Source organism: Hemicordylus capensis, chromosome 3, assembly GCF_027244095.1.
Source record: "Hemicordylus capensis ecotype Gifberg chromosome 3, rHemCap1.1.pri, whole genome shotgun sequence".
NCBI classification, from domain to species: domain Eukaryota; kingdom Metazoa; phylum Chordata; class Lepidosauria; order Squamata; family Cordylidae; genus Hemicordylus; species Hemicordylus capensis.
This window is the reverse complement of record NC_069659.1, coordinates 150802716-150819339: the sequence shown is the minus strand read 5'-3', so window position 1 is coordinate 150819339 and position 16624 is coordinate 150802716. Positions and strand designations below refer to the sequence as shown.

General features: G+C 47.1%; 1 protein-coding gene across 2 annotated transcripts in view; it reads left to right on the top strand.

The window, feature by feature from the left end:
• Nucleotides 1-16624, top strand: part of EDNRB (endothelin receptor type B) — a 33023-nt gene that overhangs the window by 9804 nt on the left and 6595 nt on the right. For both annotated transcript variants that reach the window (XM_053311673.1, XM_053311674.1), the window contains 5 exons: nucleotides 816-928; nucleotides 2506-2710; nucleotides 10750-10899; nucleotides 11740-11873; nucleotides 13531-13639. In XM_053311673.1, coding sequence (XP_053167648.1) covers nucleotides 816-928; nucleotides 2506-2710; nucleotides 10750-10899; nucleotides 11740-11873; nucleotides 13531-13639 — 711 coding nt within the window. The remainder of the gene's footprint in view (nucleotides 1-815; nucleotides 929-2505; nucleotides 2711-10749; nucleotides 10900-11739; nucleotides 11874-13530; nucleotides 13640-16624) is intronic.

Sequence of the window (16624 nt, the reverse complement as noted above, 5' to 3'; positions counted from 1 at the left end):
TGCCAGTCTGTGAAGACAATACTGAGCTAGATAGACCAATGGTCTGACTCAGTATATGGCAGTTTCCTATGTTCCTATGTTCCTATGACTTGGAAGGTCTTGATTTCTGGGATCCCAGCACTGGCCTGAGGCTTTCTGCCACTAGAGGCAAAGGCCAAGCTGCTGCGGCCCCACCCACTGACACTGACATCAGCCCCACCTCCCTGGCCGGCCGGCCCTCTTCCCCAGCGCCCTGTTGCCTTTGCTTCTGGGTGTGCTGCTGCTGTGCCTGATTTAAATTTGGCGAGGCAGAGAGGATGGAGCTTTTAGCATGGAGTAGAGGTTCCAATAGCTCCGTAGCTTTTCCTCTCACCCTCATCCCCCCCCACCCTCCCCCAACGGACTTGGGAGCTGCATTTTCCAAAGCTAGCAAAGCAGCGACTGTGAGGCTGCTGCTCCATGCTAAAAGCTTTGTCCTCATCGCCTCTACCTCTGCTGCTGACTTGCCATTTCAAACAGGCACAATGTGAGGACTAGAGTGTAGTGGCTTGATTAATTTAAGTTCCATTAATTTCCATGTATTGGGCCCATTATGTGCATTAAGCTGTTTATTGCAAAAAAAATGTAATTTTCAAAAATCATTAAAGTGGCGCCTGAACATTTTCTGGAAATGTTTTGAGACCTCCGTATTTGGCCTGACTTTCAGATACCAGGTTCAGTCATTTGAGATTTTTTTATTATTATTACTATGTGTGACGTTTGTATTGTAGCCTGTCCAAAACCCTCAGGATTAGGCAGGCTGGAATTTTTAACCATTGGTTATTTACTCTTTACAGCTCCATGCAGAAAACTGGCCTTTTGGAGTAGAGATATGTAAGCTGGTCCCTTTCATTCAAAAAACATCTGTGGGTATCGTGGTGCTAAGCTTGTGTGCGCTCAGTATTGATAGGTGAGGAACTATTACTGTTTTTAAAACTGTCTTGTTTTTATTGAGTTTTTCGAGAATTACTAACAAGAGAATAAAGGACACTGAAAATAATCCCCGTTCAGGAGTGTAGCTATAATTGAGCAGATGGGTTCAAAGAACTCGAGCTCCTGAGGGCCGCCCAGATCTACCCCTCCCTATTTTCTTCAATATCTCCCTCCAAGGGACCGCCGAGGAGAGGTGCGAACACAGACCCCCTCTCCCCTAGCTACGCTCCTAACGCTGTTGTTCATTTCTTGAAGACTACAAGCTCAAGAGGACTCTTCCCTTAGAGTGGCAGTGGGAGCCAGGAGCTCAGGAGTATTTCCCAGCCCTACCCAGAAATGCCTTCTGTACCCAGAGTACATGCTGCACCGTGTATTAGTGCATGGCTGATTTCAACTGCTCTTCAACTGATTATAACTATGGCTGATTTCAACTGATCAGCCTGAAGATGTCAGAGCAGGCCAAGTCTTTTGGGGATGCTATGCTCAGGTCATCTGCCTTCAAAGTCCTCTTAAAAACTTCTCTCAGAGCTGCTCTACATAGGCGGGGTTCACAAAACTACAATGATCCTGGTTAAAAAGTTAATTGGGATTAGTGAGCTCTGTGGAGCTGATTGTGAGGTTGAATCCTAGTTATGTATCCTGGTTAAATGCTGATTAACTGGAGTGGTTTGACACAATCTTCTCATAATCAGCTCCACAGAGTTCACTTATCTTAATTAACCTTTTAACCAGGATCTTTGTGATTGTGTTAACCCAGCCATATAATATTAATTATGCAGATACTGTTGATAAATTCCATGTCTGTGATGAGTTTTATGTATGTGCACCTTGCTGTAGCATTTAGAAGTTTTTACTTGAAAGACAAGCCTCATCACATTGATGTTTCAATTATTATTTTTATATACTGCTTTTCAACAAAAATGTTTTCAACTCATTTTACGTAGCAAAGGAATGGGAAGATAATTCCCTGTCCCAAAGGGTCTCACAGTCTAAAAAGAAACAGAAGGGAGTCACTGGCCCCAGCCACTGGGAAAGAAGCCATGCTAGACTGAACAGGGACAATTGCTCTCCCCCACTACATATAAGAAAGTCGCCTCTTGAAAAAGGGCCTCTTTGCCTACTTAGCAGGGATGTGGTGATCAGCCATGCTGACATCAGGAATGTGCCAGACAAGGGCATAGCTAGAGGTGGTCTTGTGGTAGCAAGCATGAATTGTTCTCTTTGCTAAGCAGGGTCCAACCTGGTTTGCATTTGGATGGAGACTACATGTGGGCACTGTAAGATATTCCCCTTAGGGGATGGGACCACTCTGGGAAGAGCATCTGAGGTTCCAAGTTTCCTCCCTGGCATCTCCAGATAGAGCTGAGAGAGACTCCTGCCTGTAATGCAACAGAAATTTCTGGAACACTCCACTTTGAATAGATATACCCACCCAAAACCTAAGTAGTCACTGATATAACCTCTGAAATAATAGAGATGTTTGAGAGAGTAGATTAGGATTAAATTCTGCCATCTAATCTAATCTAATCTAATCTAATAATTTCTTCTTTATAGGTATCGGGCAGTAGCTTCATGGAGCCGTATCAAGGGAATTGGAGTGCCAATGTGGACAGCAATAGAAATCATATTGATTTGGACCGTGTCTCTTGTTTTGGCTGTTCCAGAAGCAATAGGCTTTAATATATGTACTTTGCAATATGGAGAAGAAAACTTGAATGTGTGTATGCTTGCTCCCCATCAAGAAACATCTTTCATGCAGGTACTCTCTCCCAAACCAGTTGTTTAGGTGGTATAGAATTTCTTCAAGTTCAAATGACAAGGAGCTTATTTTTGTTGTAGCTGTTGTAAATATAAGACATGAATTGGTTATACTCAAAGGGCCTATTCAGATTAGCTCTGCCCTGTTTAAACAGGGTTTGCGAGCATGTGTAGAGGAGAGATTAAAATGAACACCCTCCCCATGTGTTTAAAGCACATCAGGTCATCCTCCTGTGACATCAGGGAGGGCATGTTCCCAGCATGTTCCTGATCTTATCGCTTATGCCGGGGGCACTCATCCAAACTGCCCTGGGGGCACCTCTGTTGCTGACTTAACAACATGGTATTAAATATTTTCAAATTATTTTTCTCGGCTGCCGATTGAGGACCTCTCACGTGGGTTATCCTTTCCCACACGCTCCAGAGGCAGGACAATCAATTAAGCAAAGCCTTTAGAGGCAGGGAAGGATGACCCCTCCCAGTTCTGTTTGTCCTGCCTCGCTCCAGAGAAGGTCATTCCTAGCTAGCTGCTTCTCCCTTACCTCTTTCACTTGAGCATTTTTCTTCCTTATTTCTCTCCTCAGTCTCTCCATTACCAGCTTCTCCATTCTGCCTTTAATTCTTGTCTAATCTACTTTTTTTTTTTTAAAGAATTTATTCTTTCAGATTTCTACTCCTTGGTCTCCTCCCACCCTCTCCTCCTCCCCTTTCTTATGGAGCAGAGCGATCAGGGCATTTTGCATGTTCGCATGCACAAGGTAAAGAAAACTCAGCAAACACAGCCAAAACAGATCATCCAGGTCCCTCAAGTCCATGCCGGGTCTTTGGATCCGCCGCAGCTCCCGCAGCTGGTGCTGGACTCTCTCTTGAGACAGGACGGCCATGGAACTCAGAAGAGAGCTGCAGAAGCTCAGCTAACGCCCCTCACCTGAACGCAGAAGCGCTTTCGCCCGCTCTCCCCCGACCCAGCTCTCCAGGCAGCCGAGATTGTGGAGCTGGGGGAGGCTTCCCCCTCAGACGCTGAGGCCGTCCGCTACCCAGCTGAGCCCCCCACAGGGCCGCTGGAGAGGGAAACGCTGCTGCCCACCTCCTCTATCACCAACGTCCTGGGCTCCTCGGCAGGCGGCCCCTCCACGGCATGGCCAGCCGACCAAGTAGCAACAGGCCAGTCTGACTCTCTCCTGCTGATCCCTCCCACGCGGCAGGCCTCAGCAGCAGCTACACCTACTCACGAGGAGGCCAACAGCCACCTTCCAGCCAGACCAGTGAGTCCTGCGCCTCATGGCTCCCCTCTCCCGGGCCCATCCAATCCTGCTAGGCTCCCCTCCCCTCCTTCTGCCCCAGTGAGCCTAGGCCTTCCCCAAGACATGCCTGTGGCCTGGCACGCCTGGTTTGTGGAGGCAATACATGCTTCATTGGAGAGCCTCAAGCCCCAACAGGCAAAGCATAAAAAGTGCAAACGCAAAGAGACACCTTCCCCTTCTTCTGGGGATTCCTCCTCTTCCTCATCAGAGACCCCTGGCAATCCTAAGCAGTCCCACAGGTCAAAAGAGGAAAAGAGGGCATCCAAACGTAGCAAGGCCAAAAAATCCAAAACATCTAAACGTGGCCACTGCCATTCTAATCCACACTCTTCTGATATCTCTGACTATGACTCCCCGGACCCTCGCCTTCCCCCCTCGGAAGTGCCGGTGGAACTCCCTCCCACTTTCCCACTACAGGCCCCCTTGGCCGGGCCTTCATCTCAACTCCCATCCGCCCCGGGTTCAGGAATCCCTATTCAGGGCCCTACCCCCAGCGAAGAGGGCAAGTGGTCTGACGGCCAGCAACCGGATTCATCCCAAACCTCCCTCAGGCTCCTGCCGCCCAAAGAATTTTCTCAGCTCCTCCTGAAAGCCCTGTACACTCTGGGCCTTCATTCAGACCTACCTGAGAAAGCTCCTCCTCCTTCTAGACAATCTCTGGTGCTTCCTACTGCTGCATCTAACCAACCTCTTTTTCCTCTTCCTGAGACCTTTTCAGAAGTAGTGAAACAGGAATGGCAAGCCCCCGCTTCCTCCAAGAAAACAGTGGCTATCATCTCTGAGCAGTATGCCTTCGTTCCTTCAGCAACAGCCCTTTTTCAGACCACCCCCCCCCCGGCCGATGGCCCGGTGGCCACCCTTACCTCTGGGGCCATTCTGGCAAGAGATGGGGAGTCCTCCCTTAAGGACCCCACAGAAAGAAAATTGGAAGCGCAGCTGCGCAAGAACACTGACGCCATATCAATCTCCATCAAGGCCTCTGTTGCTGCCTCCATTCTTTCCAGGGCAGCCCTCCTGTGGTCGGATGAACTGCTTCAAACTCCGCCCCTCGAACCAGTGCACCAATGCCTGATTGCATTAAAAAATCCAGAAGGCCCAGGCCTTTATTGCTGACGCTACCCTAGACTCGGTGTGCTTCGGGGCAAGGGCCACAGCGACTAACATCATTGCATGACGTACCCTATGGCTCAAGCACTGGCAAGTGGACCAGACCTCCCACACAAATCTGATCGCTGTGCCCTTTACGGCTTCCAAACTATTTGGCGATGAGGCCCTGCAAGAGGTCCTCATTGACACAAAGGACAAAAAGAAGGTTCTCCCCTCTTCCTTTCACAGAGACGATAAACGCCAGAACCGCAAAAACTTCCAGCCTTTTCGTTCCTTTCGCCAGAATTTCAAGTCCAGAGACCGTGATTTCCGTACATCCCGCCTTCAGTGGAATCGACAACGCTTCAACCCTCGCAGTTCAACCAACAAGCAGTTCGGGCAAGCCCCCAAGCCACGGCAGGCCTCCTGACTCGCTGCCCCATCACTTGGTGGGCCGCCTAGCCCATTATTTCCACATGTGGGACTCCTCCATCTCCAATCGTTGGGTGCTGGACTCCATCCAAAACGAGTGCAAGATCGAATTCACTTCACGTCCCAGAAGTTGCTTCCTTCCAACCCCTCGGTCCCGGTGTCACCGCAAACACTCAGCTCGGCTGCAGGAGAGACTCCACCTCCTTCACATCTCAGTCATAGAACGGGTTCCAAAGGAGCACCAGGGACACGGCATTTATTCCATCTTATTCACCGTCCCCAAGCGGGACGGCTCACTGCGCGCTGTCCTCGATCTAAAATTTTTGAACAGATTCGTCAAACGTAGCAGGTTCCGCATGGAGACGGTCCGTTCCATCTCAGAGGCCTTACACCACAGGGACTTTCTAGCCTCAGTCGACCTGACAGAGGCATACCTGCACGTCCCAATTCGTCCAGATCATCGCCGTTTTCTTCGTTTCTCCTACAACGGCTCCCACTACCAATACACTGCTCTTCCATTCGGTCTCTCCTCCGCTCCCCGAATATTTACAAAGATCCTCGCTCCTCTACTAGCACACATGCGCCTCCAGAAGATAAGGATCTTTGGGTACTTGGACGACATTTTGGTCCAGTCACCCTCCCTTCAGTCAGCCCAAGCAGACCTGGACCGTGTCCTCTCTACCCTCGATGCACACGGCTTCCTGGTGAACACCTCCAAAAGCAATCTGACTCCCTCCAACAGACTACAGCATCTCGGGGTGGTCATAGACACCCTCTCAGATCGCCTCTTCCTTCCCCGGGACAGGATCGCCAAGATCCAAGCGCTGATTCGCCAAACCCTTCGTTCCAAGTCGACCCAGCTGCTCTCCTTGGCACAACTCCTAGGTCTGATGGTCTCCTCCCTGGAAGCTGTTCCCTGGGCTCACCTTCACCTCCGCTCCCTTCAATGGTTCCTGCTCCCACATCAGGCCGCTATCACCCTGAGGAGTCACAAGAGAGTGGAACTCCCCCCACCAGGACGTCTCTCTCTGAACTGGTGGCTTCTGGACTCCAACCTGACCAATGGGCGGCCCTTCCGGGACACACACCCCATGCTCGATCATCACAACCGATGCCAGCCTCTCGGGCTGGGGGGGTTCATCTCTCAGCCCAGGGCTCCTGGTCCCCATCCGAAGCCAGTCACTGTATCAATTGGCTTGAGCTCCGGGCCATTCGCCTGGCGCTCCTACCCTTCAGGCACCAGATTCAACATCAAGATGTCTTGATTCGAACAGACAACACAACCGCCAAGGCCCATGTGAACCGCAAGGGCGGCACCAGATCCAAATCTCTTCATGCAGAGGTGGTCCTTCTCCTAACTTGGGCGGAAGCACACTTTATGTCGATCCTGGCCCATCACATCAGCAGCTCTCTGAATACCCAAGCCGACTGGCTCAGCAGACAAGAACTTCACCTGGCGGAATGGAGACTCAAACCCGAGATCTTCCTTCAGCTCTCTCGCCGCCTAGGCCATCCCTCAGTGGATCTCTTTGCATCCCCAGCGAACTCCCAGCTCCCGAGATTCTTCTCCCAGTTCCCGTGCTCCACAGCGGAGGCAGTGGACTCCCTTTCGTCTCCCTGGCCCAGGGAGCTCCTCTATGCCTTTCCTCCAATACCTCTTCTCAGCAGATTTCTCTGTCGTATCCGCCTCCTCCACGCACAAGTAATCCTAGTAGCTCCCTTCTGGCCGAGGCGCCCCTGGTTCCCAGAGTTACTCCATCTCGCCGTGGAAGGTCCCTGGTTCCTGCCTCCTGCCCCAGACCACCTCAGCCAAGGCCCAATCTTCCACCAAGATCCCATGTGGTTCTGGCTTGCCGCCTGGAGGCTGAGCAGCGCCGACTGAGCAAGAGAGGCTACACGCAAAAAGTCCTGTCTACAATACTGGCCTCTCGCCGGGCCTCTACCAACCGCATTTACCAATCTACTTGGCGGGTATTCCTCTGCTGGTGCAACAAGATTGGCACTCCTCCTGACCAATGTTGGATGCCAGAACTACTCCATTTCCTTCAGGACGGCCTAGACAAAGGCCTCAAGGCTAATACTATTAAGAGACATGCGGCTGCACTCCTTCTCCTTCTCTCTCCCTCCATTCAGCGTGACTTTCAGTCTCAGATGCACCTCCGTCGCTTCCTGAGGGGCGCCACTCTTTCCTCCCCACGTGTGGTCCACAGGTTCCCATCCTGGGAGCTCCACAAAGTGCTGCGAGTCCTCCATGCTCCACCTTTTGAACCGATAAAATCCATTCTGTTCTGGATCCTGTCGTACAAACTCATTTTCCTAGTGGCAATCACCTCCGCACGTCGGATCTCAGAACTCAAAACCCTCTCTGCCAATCCTCAGCTATGCATTTTCTCTCAGGACTCCATTTGTCTAATTCCCAACCCGTCCTTCCTACCTAAGGTCCCTTCGATCTTCCATAGATCCCAGGATGTTCTGCTCCCGTCTTTCTGCCCTAACCCTTCTAACTGGAAGGAAAAACAATGGCACAAACTCGATGTACGTCGATGCCTAAAGACCTACATTTCCAGGACTGCTTCGTTCAGGTCCTCTGAATCCCTATTTATGTCCTTTCTCCCAGCCTCCATGGGCCGCCCGGTTTCCTCATCTGCTCTGGCTCGGTGGATCAAGGCATGTATTGCGTTGGCCTATGAGGTGCAACACATTCCTCCTCCTCTCAGACTCACCGCTCACTCTACACGCTCTGCCGCCACGTCTGCAGCCTTTTCGGCCAATGCACCACTGGATGAAGTGTGCAGAACAGCTACCTGGTTGTGCCCGTCCACATTCACACAACACTATAAACTAGACCTCTTCAAATCAGCCCAGGCTGCATTTGGCAAAAGGGTACTTCAGCAGGTTCTTCCGCCCCGGTAGCCAATGACGCTCCCACCCAGGGTCTTCAGCTGTGGCATGTCCCATGTGAGAGGTCCTCAACCGGCAGCCGAGAAAGGAGCATTGGTCACTCACCGTGAAGGCTTCTTCTGGCTGCCAGTGTTGAGGACCTACAGATCGTCTACGGCTACTGGTTCTGCACTCTTTGTATTTTCTTCCTGGGGGCCTGATTAACTATACTCTTTTCTTATACCTTTCTTAGCAGCTCAGCTAGACTAAACAAAACTAGGAGGGGTCATCCTTCCCCGCCTTCTAAAGGCTTTGCTTAATTGATTGTCCTGCCTCTGGAGCGTGCGGGCAAGGATAACCCACGAGAGAGGTCCTCAACACTGGCAGCCAGAAGAAGCCTTCACGGTGAGTGACCAATGTGGCTTTCTTCTGTATTGTAATAAAACCTTGTAAACAGCCACTTGCTTCATCATCTGTGGCAGTAGCAGCCTGTACAGGTAGAGCACGGGTGGGCGGTAAACAAGCTGCTTCTTTCTGCTTTGTCTCCCCTGCCTCCTTGTTAACCCCAGACATGTGAACTGCTCATTTGTGTGGGTTGGGGTACCAAGCAGATGAGCAGCCTGGGTGCCTGGGGTTAGCACTGCGGTGTGGGGGTGCTCATTCACCTGGGTTGGGGAACCAGGTGAATGAGCAGCCCAGGTGCCTGGGGCTAACATGGCAGTGGGGGAAGCAAGGCAGAATGAGGGAGCCAGAGTGGGGAGAGGAGAGTAGGGACGAGCCGCTATCAGTATTTATATGCTGCACCTGCGGCTTGTTTATACCCCCCTGCTCCACCTTTACAGGCCACTATTGGTCTGTGGTAAGAGCCAGGCTGTGGATTCTACTGATCTGATCACTTGGAAAGCAGCCCGGCTCTGCCTGTTAAGAATCCTCAGAGTTCCCTCCCACTGGCTTTCTCTACCCGTGAGTAAAGTTGGATGGGCCTGATGTGCTCATTCACTTCTCACTTTTCTCTTTTCCTTCATAGCCCCTGCCAAGTTACACTCGCCAAGAAAGAATTGCTGCTTTCTTGAATTGCTGCAGGAGACCTTTCTCCTGCAGCTAATCTCTCCTAGCAGATGGGAGGAGAAACAGGGAAGATCAGGTGCATGAGAGAAAAGGACTAGAGCAAAGCAACATGGCCATATGCCTGGCTGGTCTCTTTTTTCCTTGGAAGCACAAAAAGAGTGAGCAGGCTTCTCTACTTTTCCTTGACTGTAGGGAAAGCCAGTGAAAGGGAGCATTCTCGATTCTAGAGGAGGAGGACCGAGTTGATGTACATGCAGTGAGTGTAACATGTAGCCTGGTTCTAAGATTCCCTTCTAGATAGCAATGCTTCTGTAAAGTTGAATCTTTCAGGCTATCAGTAAGTATGCCATAAATGACTAATGTAGGTAATTAAAAATGTGTGATCGTAAACTTTCTGGGCTATGGATCTAAGAGGATGGGTTCTCCATTAAGTTCCACCTGTTTTCCATACATATAGAGAGGGGAGAGGGTTAGCACATCCTTCTTGTGTTCTCTCACTGTGTGCCCAAAAGAGTCGCAAAGGAGTCTTCCCTACCTCCAGTCTGACAGACCTTATACTCAGCAGCTAGCTCTATCTAATCTTATCTTATCATCTTATCCTATTTTATCTATCTATTTATTTACATTTCTAGCCCACCCTCTACTCAAAGGTCTCAGAACAGGTTAGATTAAAACCAATATAAAACATAATTAAAATTCAGCATCATAAAATTAAAAAATACAATGCCTGAGACGGGAAGCACCACTACATCTCTAGTCAAAGACCAGGGTAAAAAGATGCGTCTTCACCATTCTCCTGAATGTACACAATGTCAGAGCTTGGCACACCTCAGAGGAGAGGGCAACTTCACTTTCTCGGCTCTCCATTCCACCTCCTGTTTACATCCAGGTCCTAATGCACAAAGGGTAGTGTCCCTTTGCTGCAGCAAATGGGGCTGTGCCTCCCAGTAGCTTCTGGCCTTACGCTCTCCTCTACCTCTACCTATTTTGCTCGGGTAACTGGGATACTGCTACAATGTTGGGTGGGACGTAGCTTTTCTCTAATGGCAGTCAGGCATTGCAGTTCTCCCAGCCTACGCCAGGCATCCTGGTCCCCAATAGGGGCTTGTTTTTTCAAGACAATGATCAGATAATGGTCTCATGGGGTGCTGTGAGTGCTGACCAGTTCATTTTGGCATGTGATATGGTTTATATTTCACGGGCACCTGTTATTTCCTTGACTACCAATAGAAATAAACTCTTAACAGTTCTTACTTTTCTCTTCCCTTAGTTTTACAAGAAATTTAAAGATTGGTGGCTCTTTAGCTTTTATTTTTGTTTGCCATTGTTAACCACTGGACTTTTTTATACGCTGATGACCTGTGAGATGTTAAGAAAGAAGAGTGGGATGCAGATAGCTTTAAATGACCACCTAAAACAGGTAAAAAGTTGCATGAAACGTCTTTCCTTCCTGAAAGAGGAAGGGGTAAAATTAAACATCTTTGGTACTGTGTACATTCCACACAAGTTTTCTAATGCAGTGGCATATTGTGACAACCAAACAAGCTATATGGTTTTCACTGTGCCCTAAGGGTAATTATCGCAAGTAGGCCAGTAGTCACAAACAGGTTTCATTGTAGAGATTTAGTAAGACAAAATTAAATTAAATTGTTTTGTTTTTACTCTGTATTTGTTGTGTTTTCAGTTGTGTACACCACCTAGAGATACACATACCAGGCAGTATATAAATATGATAAATAAGAATTCCTTTCATTTGATCACAATCAGTGCCATTAATTTCCCAATAGTTCTAACTAAAGTCAGGGTATACAGTATATGCAACCAGTCACACCAAAAATGCTTCATTATTTTGGTGTACTTGGCCATGTTTATGAAACCTTGGATTGCAGTCTATCCAGACAGTATCAATCACATGTCTATCCTTTTGCTCACTTGTTGGTTGGAACGTTTGGTTGGTTGGTTGGAACATTAGCAATGCCTAACAAAATACACAAACAGATTTTCCTTTTGAGGGAAGTAAGGGATAGAAAGCCTTTCTCTCTCTCTCTCTCTCTCTCAACAGGATTGATGATCTTTTACTTAATCCCCTTGGTTTTTCATTGTTACTCCAGAAGCATGAGTATAGGGTTTGTGATGTTTGTGAATAACATAATGGATTCATATATTGTCAAGATTAATTTTCAGCTAGGAATTTTAACTACTCTGTGTTTTAGCCATGTATCTATGTCCCTTTTTTTCAATGGTGCTTCTTTGCTTTCAGAGACGTGAAGTGGCCAAAACTGTGTTCTGCTTAGTGCTTATTTTCGCACTGTGTTGGCTCCCTCTTCACCTGAGTAGGATATTAAAGTTAACTCTATACAATCAGAATGACCCCAACAGATGTGAGCTTTTGAGGTAAGGCTGCTACAGTGCAACATCAGTGTATGCTTTTTAACTATGCTTCCCAAAAGAGTGCTGCCATTTTGATTTAGGATGTAAATAAACAAACAAACCTTTGGGAGAGTAGAAATATAGAGTCAGCCCACATGATCACCACCAGGAACATGCAGCTCAGTCAGGAGTACATTCAAGTGCCAACTGTATGATCCACTATCCACCACTGTTACATAGATCATTGCACATGATGAGCTGGTCTTGTGGCAGCAAGCATGACTTGTCCCCTTAGCTAAGCAGGGTCCTCCCTGGTTTAATATGAATGGGAGACTAGAAGTGTGAGCACTGGAAGATATTCCCCTCAGGGGACGGAGCTGCTCTGGGAAGAGCAGAAGGTTCCAAGTTCCCTCCCTAGCAGCATCTCCAAGATAGGACTGAGAGAGATCCCTGCCTGCAACCTTGCAGAAGCCGCTGCCAGTCTGTGAAGATGATACTGAGCTTGATAGACCATTGGTCTGACTCAGTAAATGGCAGCTTCCTCTGTTCCAATGTTCCTACTGGATTACCCCCATGTGAAGGCATCCATTCATCCATTCAGTGCATCTACATTAGCTGAGCTAGGTTTTGAGCTCTCAGATAGCCCTACGTGCTCCCAGAGATGATATTTGTGAGCTCTGGCAGTATAAACCATAAGAAGTTATGGTTCTGCTACTTCACCATGTTTGATGGCAGTTTCATTAGTGGTATATTGTCAATATTGTATATGCTTGTCTGGAGTTTATATACACAGCCACACAAGTCTGTCTTTTCTACAGTCCACATTCTGACAAATATATCTTCTGCCTCTGCGAGTTCCCATAGTGGCCTTGTTCAGATGATCATCTTGTTTAGATGATTGTGAATAAGTCCCCGTGAGCCTCGGCATCCTCCTCTCAACTTCTCTTCCACACACTAGAGAGTATTGAAAGCTTCTGTTTTCCCTTTTGAACTAACTGCAGCTCCCTGTTGCAGCCAGAGTATTGCAGTTTGTTCAAACCATGGCTAGTTCACCAATCAGCATATCAAACCACGGTCAGAATTTCTTTCACATCCAAGTGCACGGAATCTATTCACGATCAAGCAGTTTATCTAGGTGGGCAGCACTGCCTAGGACAGAGCCCAAGAAATGTCTCAGCCCCAGAAATTGTTGACAGTGAGAAGGCAGCATACTCCTGGCAGAGAGACTGAAAAGGTATTCTCTTGTCTTCCTTTGCTCGGTGTTATTAGCCACCACCAAATAAACTAGAATTCATTATTCTAGGTTTTTTCCTGAGTTCCTGTCAGCCAAACTTTCCTCTTGATGGCTCTTTTGCCTCCTGTTCTCTTGATTTACTAGTGAAAACCTCCCATCAGTTCAGCAATGGCTGTCTTTGGCTTATATACAATGCAGCAGCCTGCTGATCCAAAAGTGGAGCATGTGTTTTGTATATCTGCTTTCACAAAGAATGAAGCCATTTCATTCCAAATAATTACAATGCGGAAGGAATAATATTTATTTGCTACTGGTTGTACTTTTGACCCACATGATAGCTTGGTAACCACATGCTGCCTAAGATAGCCTGGTGCTTATATTGTGAACCTTCGGTAACTTTTTTTAAAAAATAAGCTATTGTAATTATTTATTTTTGCTTCCATACAGCTTTTTGCTGGTGATGGATTACATTGGCATAAACACAGCATCTCTGAATTCCTGCATTAATCCCATTGCTCTCTATTTTGTGAGCAAAAGATTTAAGAACTGCTTTCAGGTAAGAAGTCTTCATTAGCTCTTTATTATCAAAATGAAGCTAGACGGCATCAGATGAAATCTCCAACCCATATAGTTTACAGTAGTATACCGAAGTGATTGGAAGTATTGGAGTAATGGTTGGTACACTGCAGATGTGCTCAGGACCACAGCCTAACACACAACCAGGGCTCACTATGGCAATAACCCTTAGCTCGAGTTCTTCTATTGAGAAAATGAGTATGGTGAAAAGAAAGCTGAAAGGAAAAATCAGGAGAGTCACTTCACTCCAGAGTGGAAAGTAGCAAATGTAACACCCATTTTCAAAAAGGGATCCAGGGGCAATCCGGGAAATTACAGGCTGGTTAGCTTAACGTCCATTCCAGGCAAATTGATAGAAAGCATCCTCAAGGATAAAATTGTAAAAAACATAAAACGGGCCCTGCTGGGAGAGAACCAGCATGGCTTCCGCAAAGGTAAATCTTGCCTCACAAACCTTTTGGAGTTCTTTGAGAGCATCAACATGTGTGTGGATCAAGGTGATCCAGTTGACATAGTATACCTGGACTTCCAAAAAGATTTTGGCAAAGCTCCTCATCAAAGACTCCTGAGAAAACTTAGCAGTCATGAGATAAGGGGACAAGTACATGTATGGATTGCTAACTGGTTGAAGGACAGGAAACATAGGGTAGGTATAAATGGAGAGTTTTCACAATGGAGGGAAGTAAGAAGTAGGGTCCCCCAGGGATCTGTACTGGGACCGGTGCTTTTTAATTTATTCATAAATGATCTAGAAGTAGGGGTAAGCAGCGAGGTGGCCAAATTTGCAGACGATAACAAACTCCTTCGGACAGTGAAATCCAAAAGAGATTGTGAGGAGCTCCAAAAGGATATCTGCAAAATGGGGGAGTGGGTGACAAAGTAGCAAATGCGGTTCAATGTTGGCAAGTGTAAAGTGATGCACATGGGGACGAAAAACCCCAACTTCAAATATACGTTGATGGGATCTGAGCTGTCATTGACTGACCAGGAGAGGGATTTTGGGGTCATGGTGTATAGCTCATTGAAAATGTCGACTCAATGTGCGGCAGCTGTGGAAAAGGCCAATTCCATGCTAGGGATCATTAGGAATGGGATTGAAAATGAAACTGCTAATATTATAATGCCCTTAGACAAAACTATGGTGTGGCCACACCTGGAGTACTGTGTACAATTCTGGTCACCACATCTAAAAAAGGACATTGTAGAACTGAAAAAGGTGCAGAAGAGGGCAACCAAGATGATCAGGGGTCTAGAGCACCTTTCTTATGAGGCAAGGCTACAACACCTGGGGCAGGGGCCCCCAGACAACTGTCTCCCCTTGCCCTATTATAGTTACACCCCTGACCTGGGGCTTTTTAGTTTAGAAAAGAGACGACTGTGGGGAGACATGATAGAGGTCTATAAAATCATGCATGGTGTGGAGAAAGTGGATAGAGAGAAATTCTTCTCCCTCTCACATAACACTAGAACCAAGGGTCATCCCAGGAAATTGATTTTCAGGAAATTTAGGACCAACAAATGGAGGTACTTTTTCACACAACGCATAATCAACTTGTGGAATTCTCTGCCACAAGATGTGGTGAGAGCCAACAACCTGGATGGCTTTAAGAGGGGTTTTGATAACTTCATGGAGGAGAGGGCTATCAACGGCTGCTAGTCGGAGGGCTATAGGCCACCTCCAGCCTCAAAGGCAGGATGCCTTTGTACCAGCTGCAGGGGAGTAACAGCAGGAGAGAGGGCATGCCATCAGCTCCTGTCTGTAGGCTTCCAGCTGCATCTGGTGGGCCACTGTGTGAAAGAGGATGCTGGACTAGATGGGCCTAGGGCCTGATCTAGCAGGGCTGTTCTTATGTTCTTAAGCAGAGAAAAGCTGTAGCTGTGCTTGTGGGACTCACCTGCTGGCTTGCAGCTGCTACTTAGGAGTGGAATTAACTCCTGCTTAGTGAGTATGCACTGAACATTCAAGATGAACATTCTCAGAATGAGTAATTGCTCATTTCATAGTCTAAAGAACAGCCCAGAAGGCTTCAAGTGCATATTTTATAGTTCAGAGCACATTGTCCACAATGTAGAAATAACATGATTAAACATGAAATATATACTAAGTTTTGTGCCATTGGGCGTTTTATTATTCCCATGCTATAATATAGCATTTGGCATATGAATATGCCATAGCAAAAGACACGGGAAACATTTTTGAGCCTTTTCGTAACTGTGATGGCATGTCTACACTACACACGGAAACCAGTTCAAACTTGTTTCATTATGCTGATTCCCAAGCTTTGCATGTAGGAGATCTCCAAATAAAACTGGGGATCACTGTAGTCTGTATCTCTGAAGAGCTACTGCCAGTGAGTCAGTGTTGACAATAATGAGCTCAATGGACCAGTGGTCTGGCTCAATATTTATTTATAATATATATACCCTGCCCCTCCAGTACACTACTGCTAACAAGGTAGCTTCATAGGTTTGTAGTTAGGAATATCTTAACAACAAAAAATTGATCCACCCTGCTAACTGGGCAAAGAGGCACATTTTTTAACATGGTGGTTCTCTTTATTTAGCAGGGGGAGAGTAACTGGCCCTATCCACCCCCACCACAGTATTTCCAGTTACTGTTGCTGGTGTCTATCTTATATTTCTTTTTAGATTGTGAGACCTTTGGGGATAGGGAGCCATCTTATTTATTTATTATTTCTCTTGTAAACTGCTTTGGAAACTTTTGTTGAAAAGTGATATATAAGTATTTGTTGTTGTTATCTCAGAAAACTGAAATTCCCAAAGTTTTCAAAAATGTAGATGAAGGAGGGGCTCAATTTATTTTTTAATATTTCCTCTTGTGAAAGTACTCTCCTCACATTTTAAAAAATAAATAAATTACTGCAGCAGGGAGAGAAACTACCACCTTTCGGCCTAGAGTAGATATGCTAGCTTTCCTTATGAAAGAAACTTGCCTAATAATTCC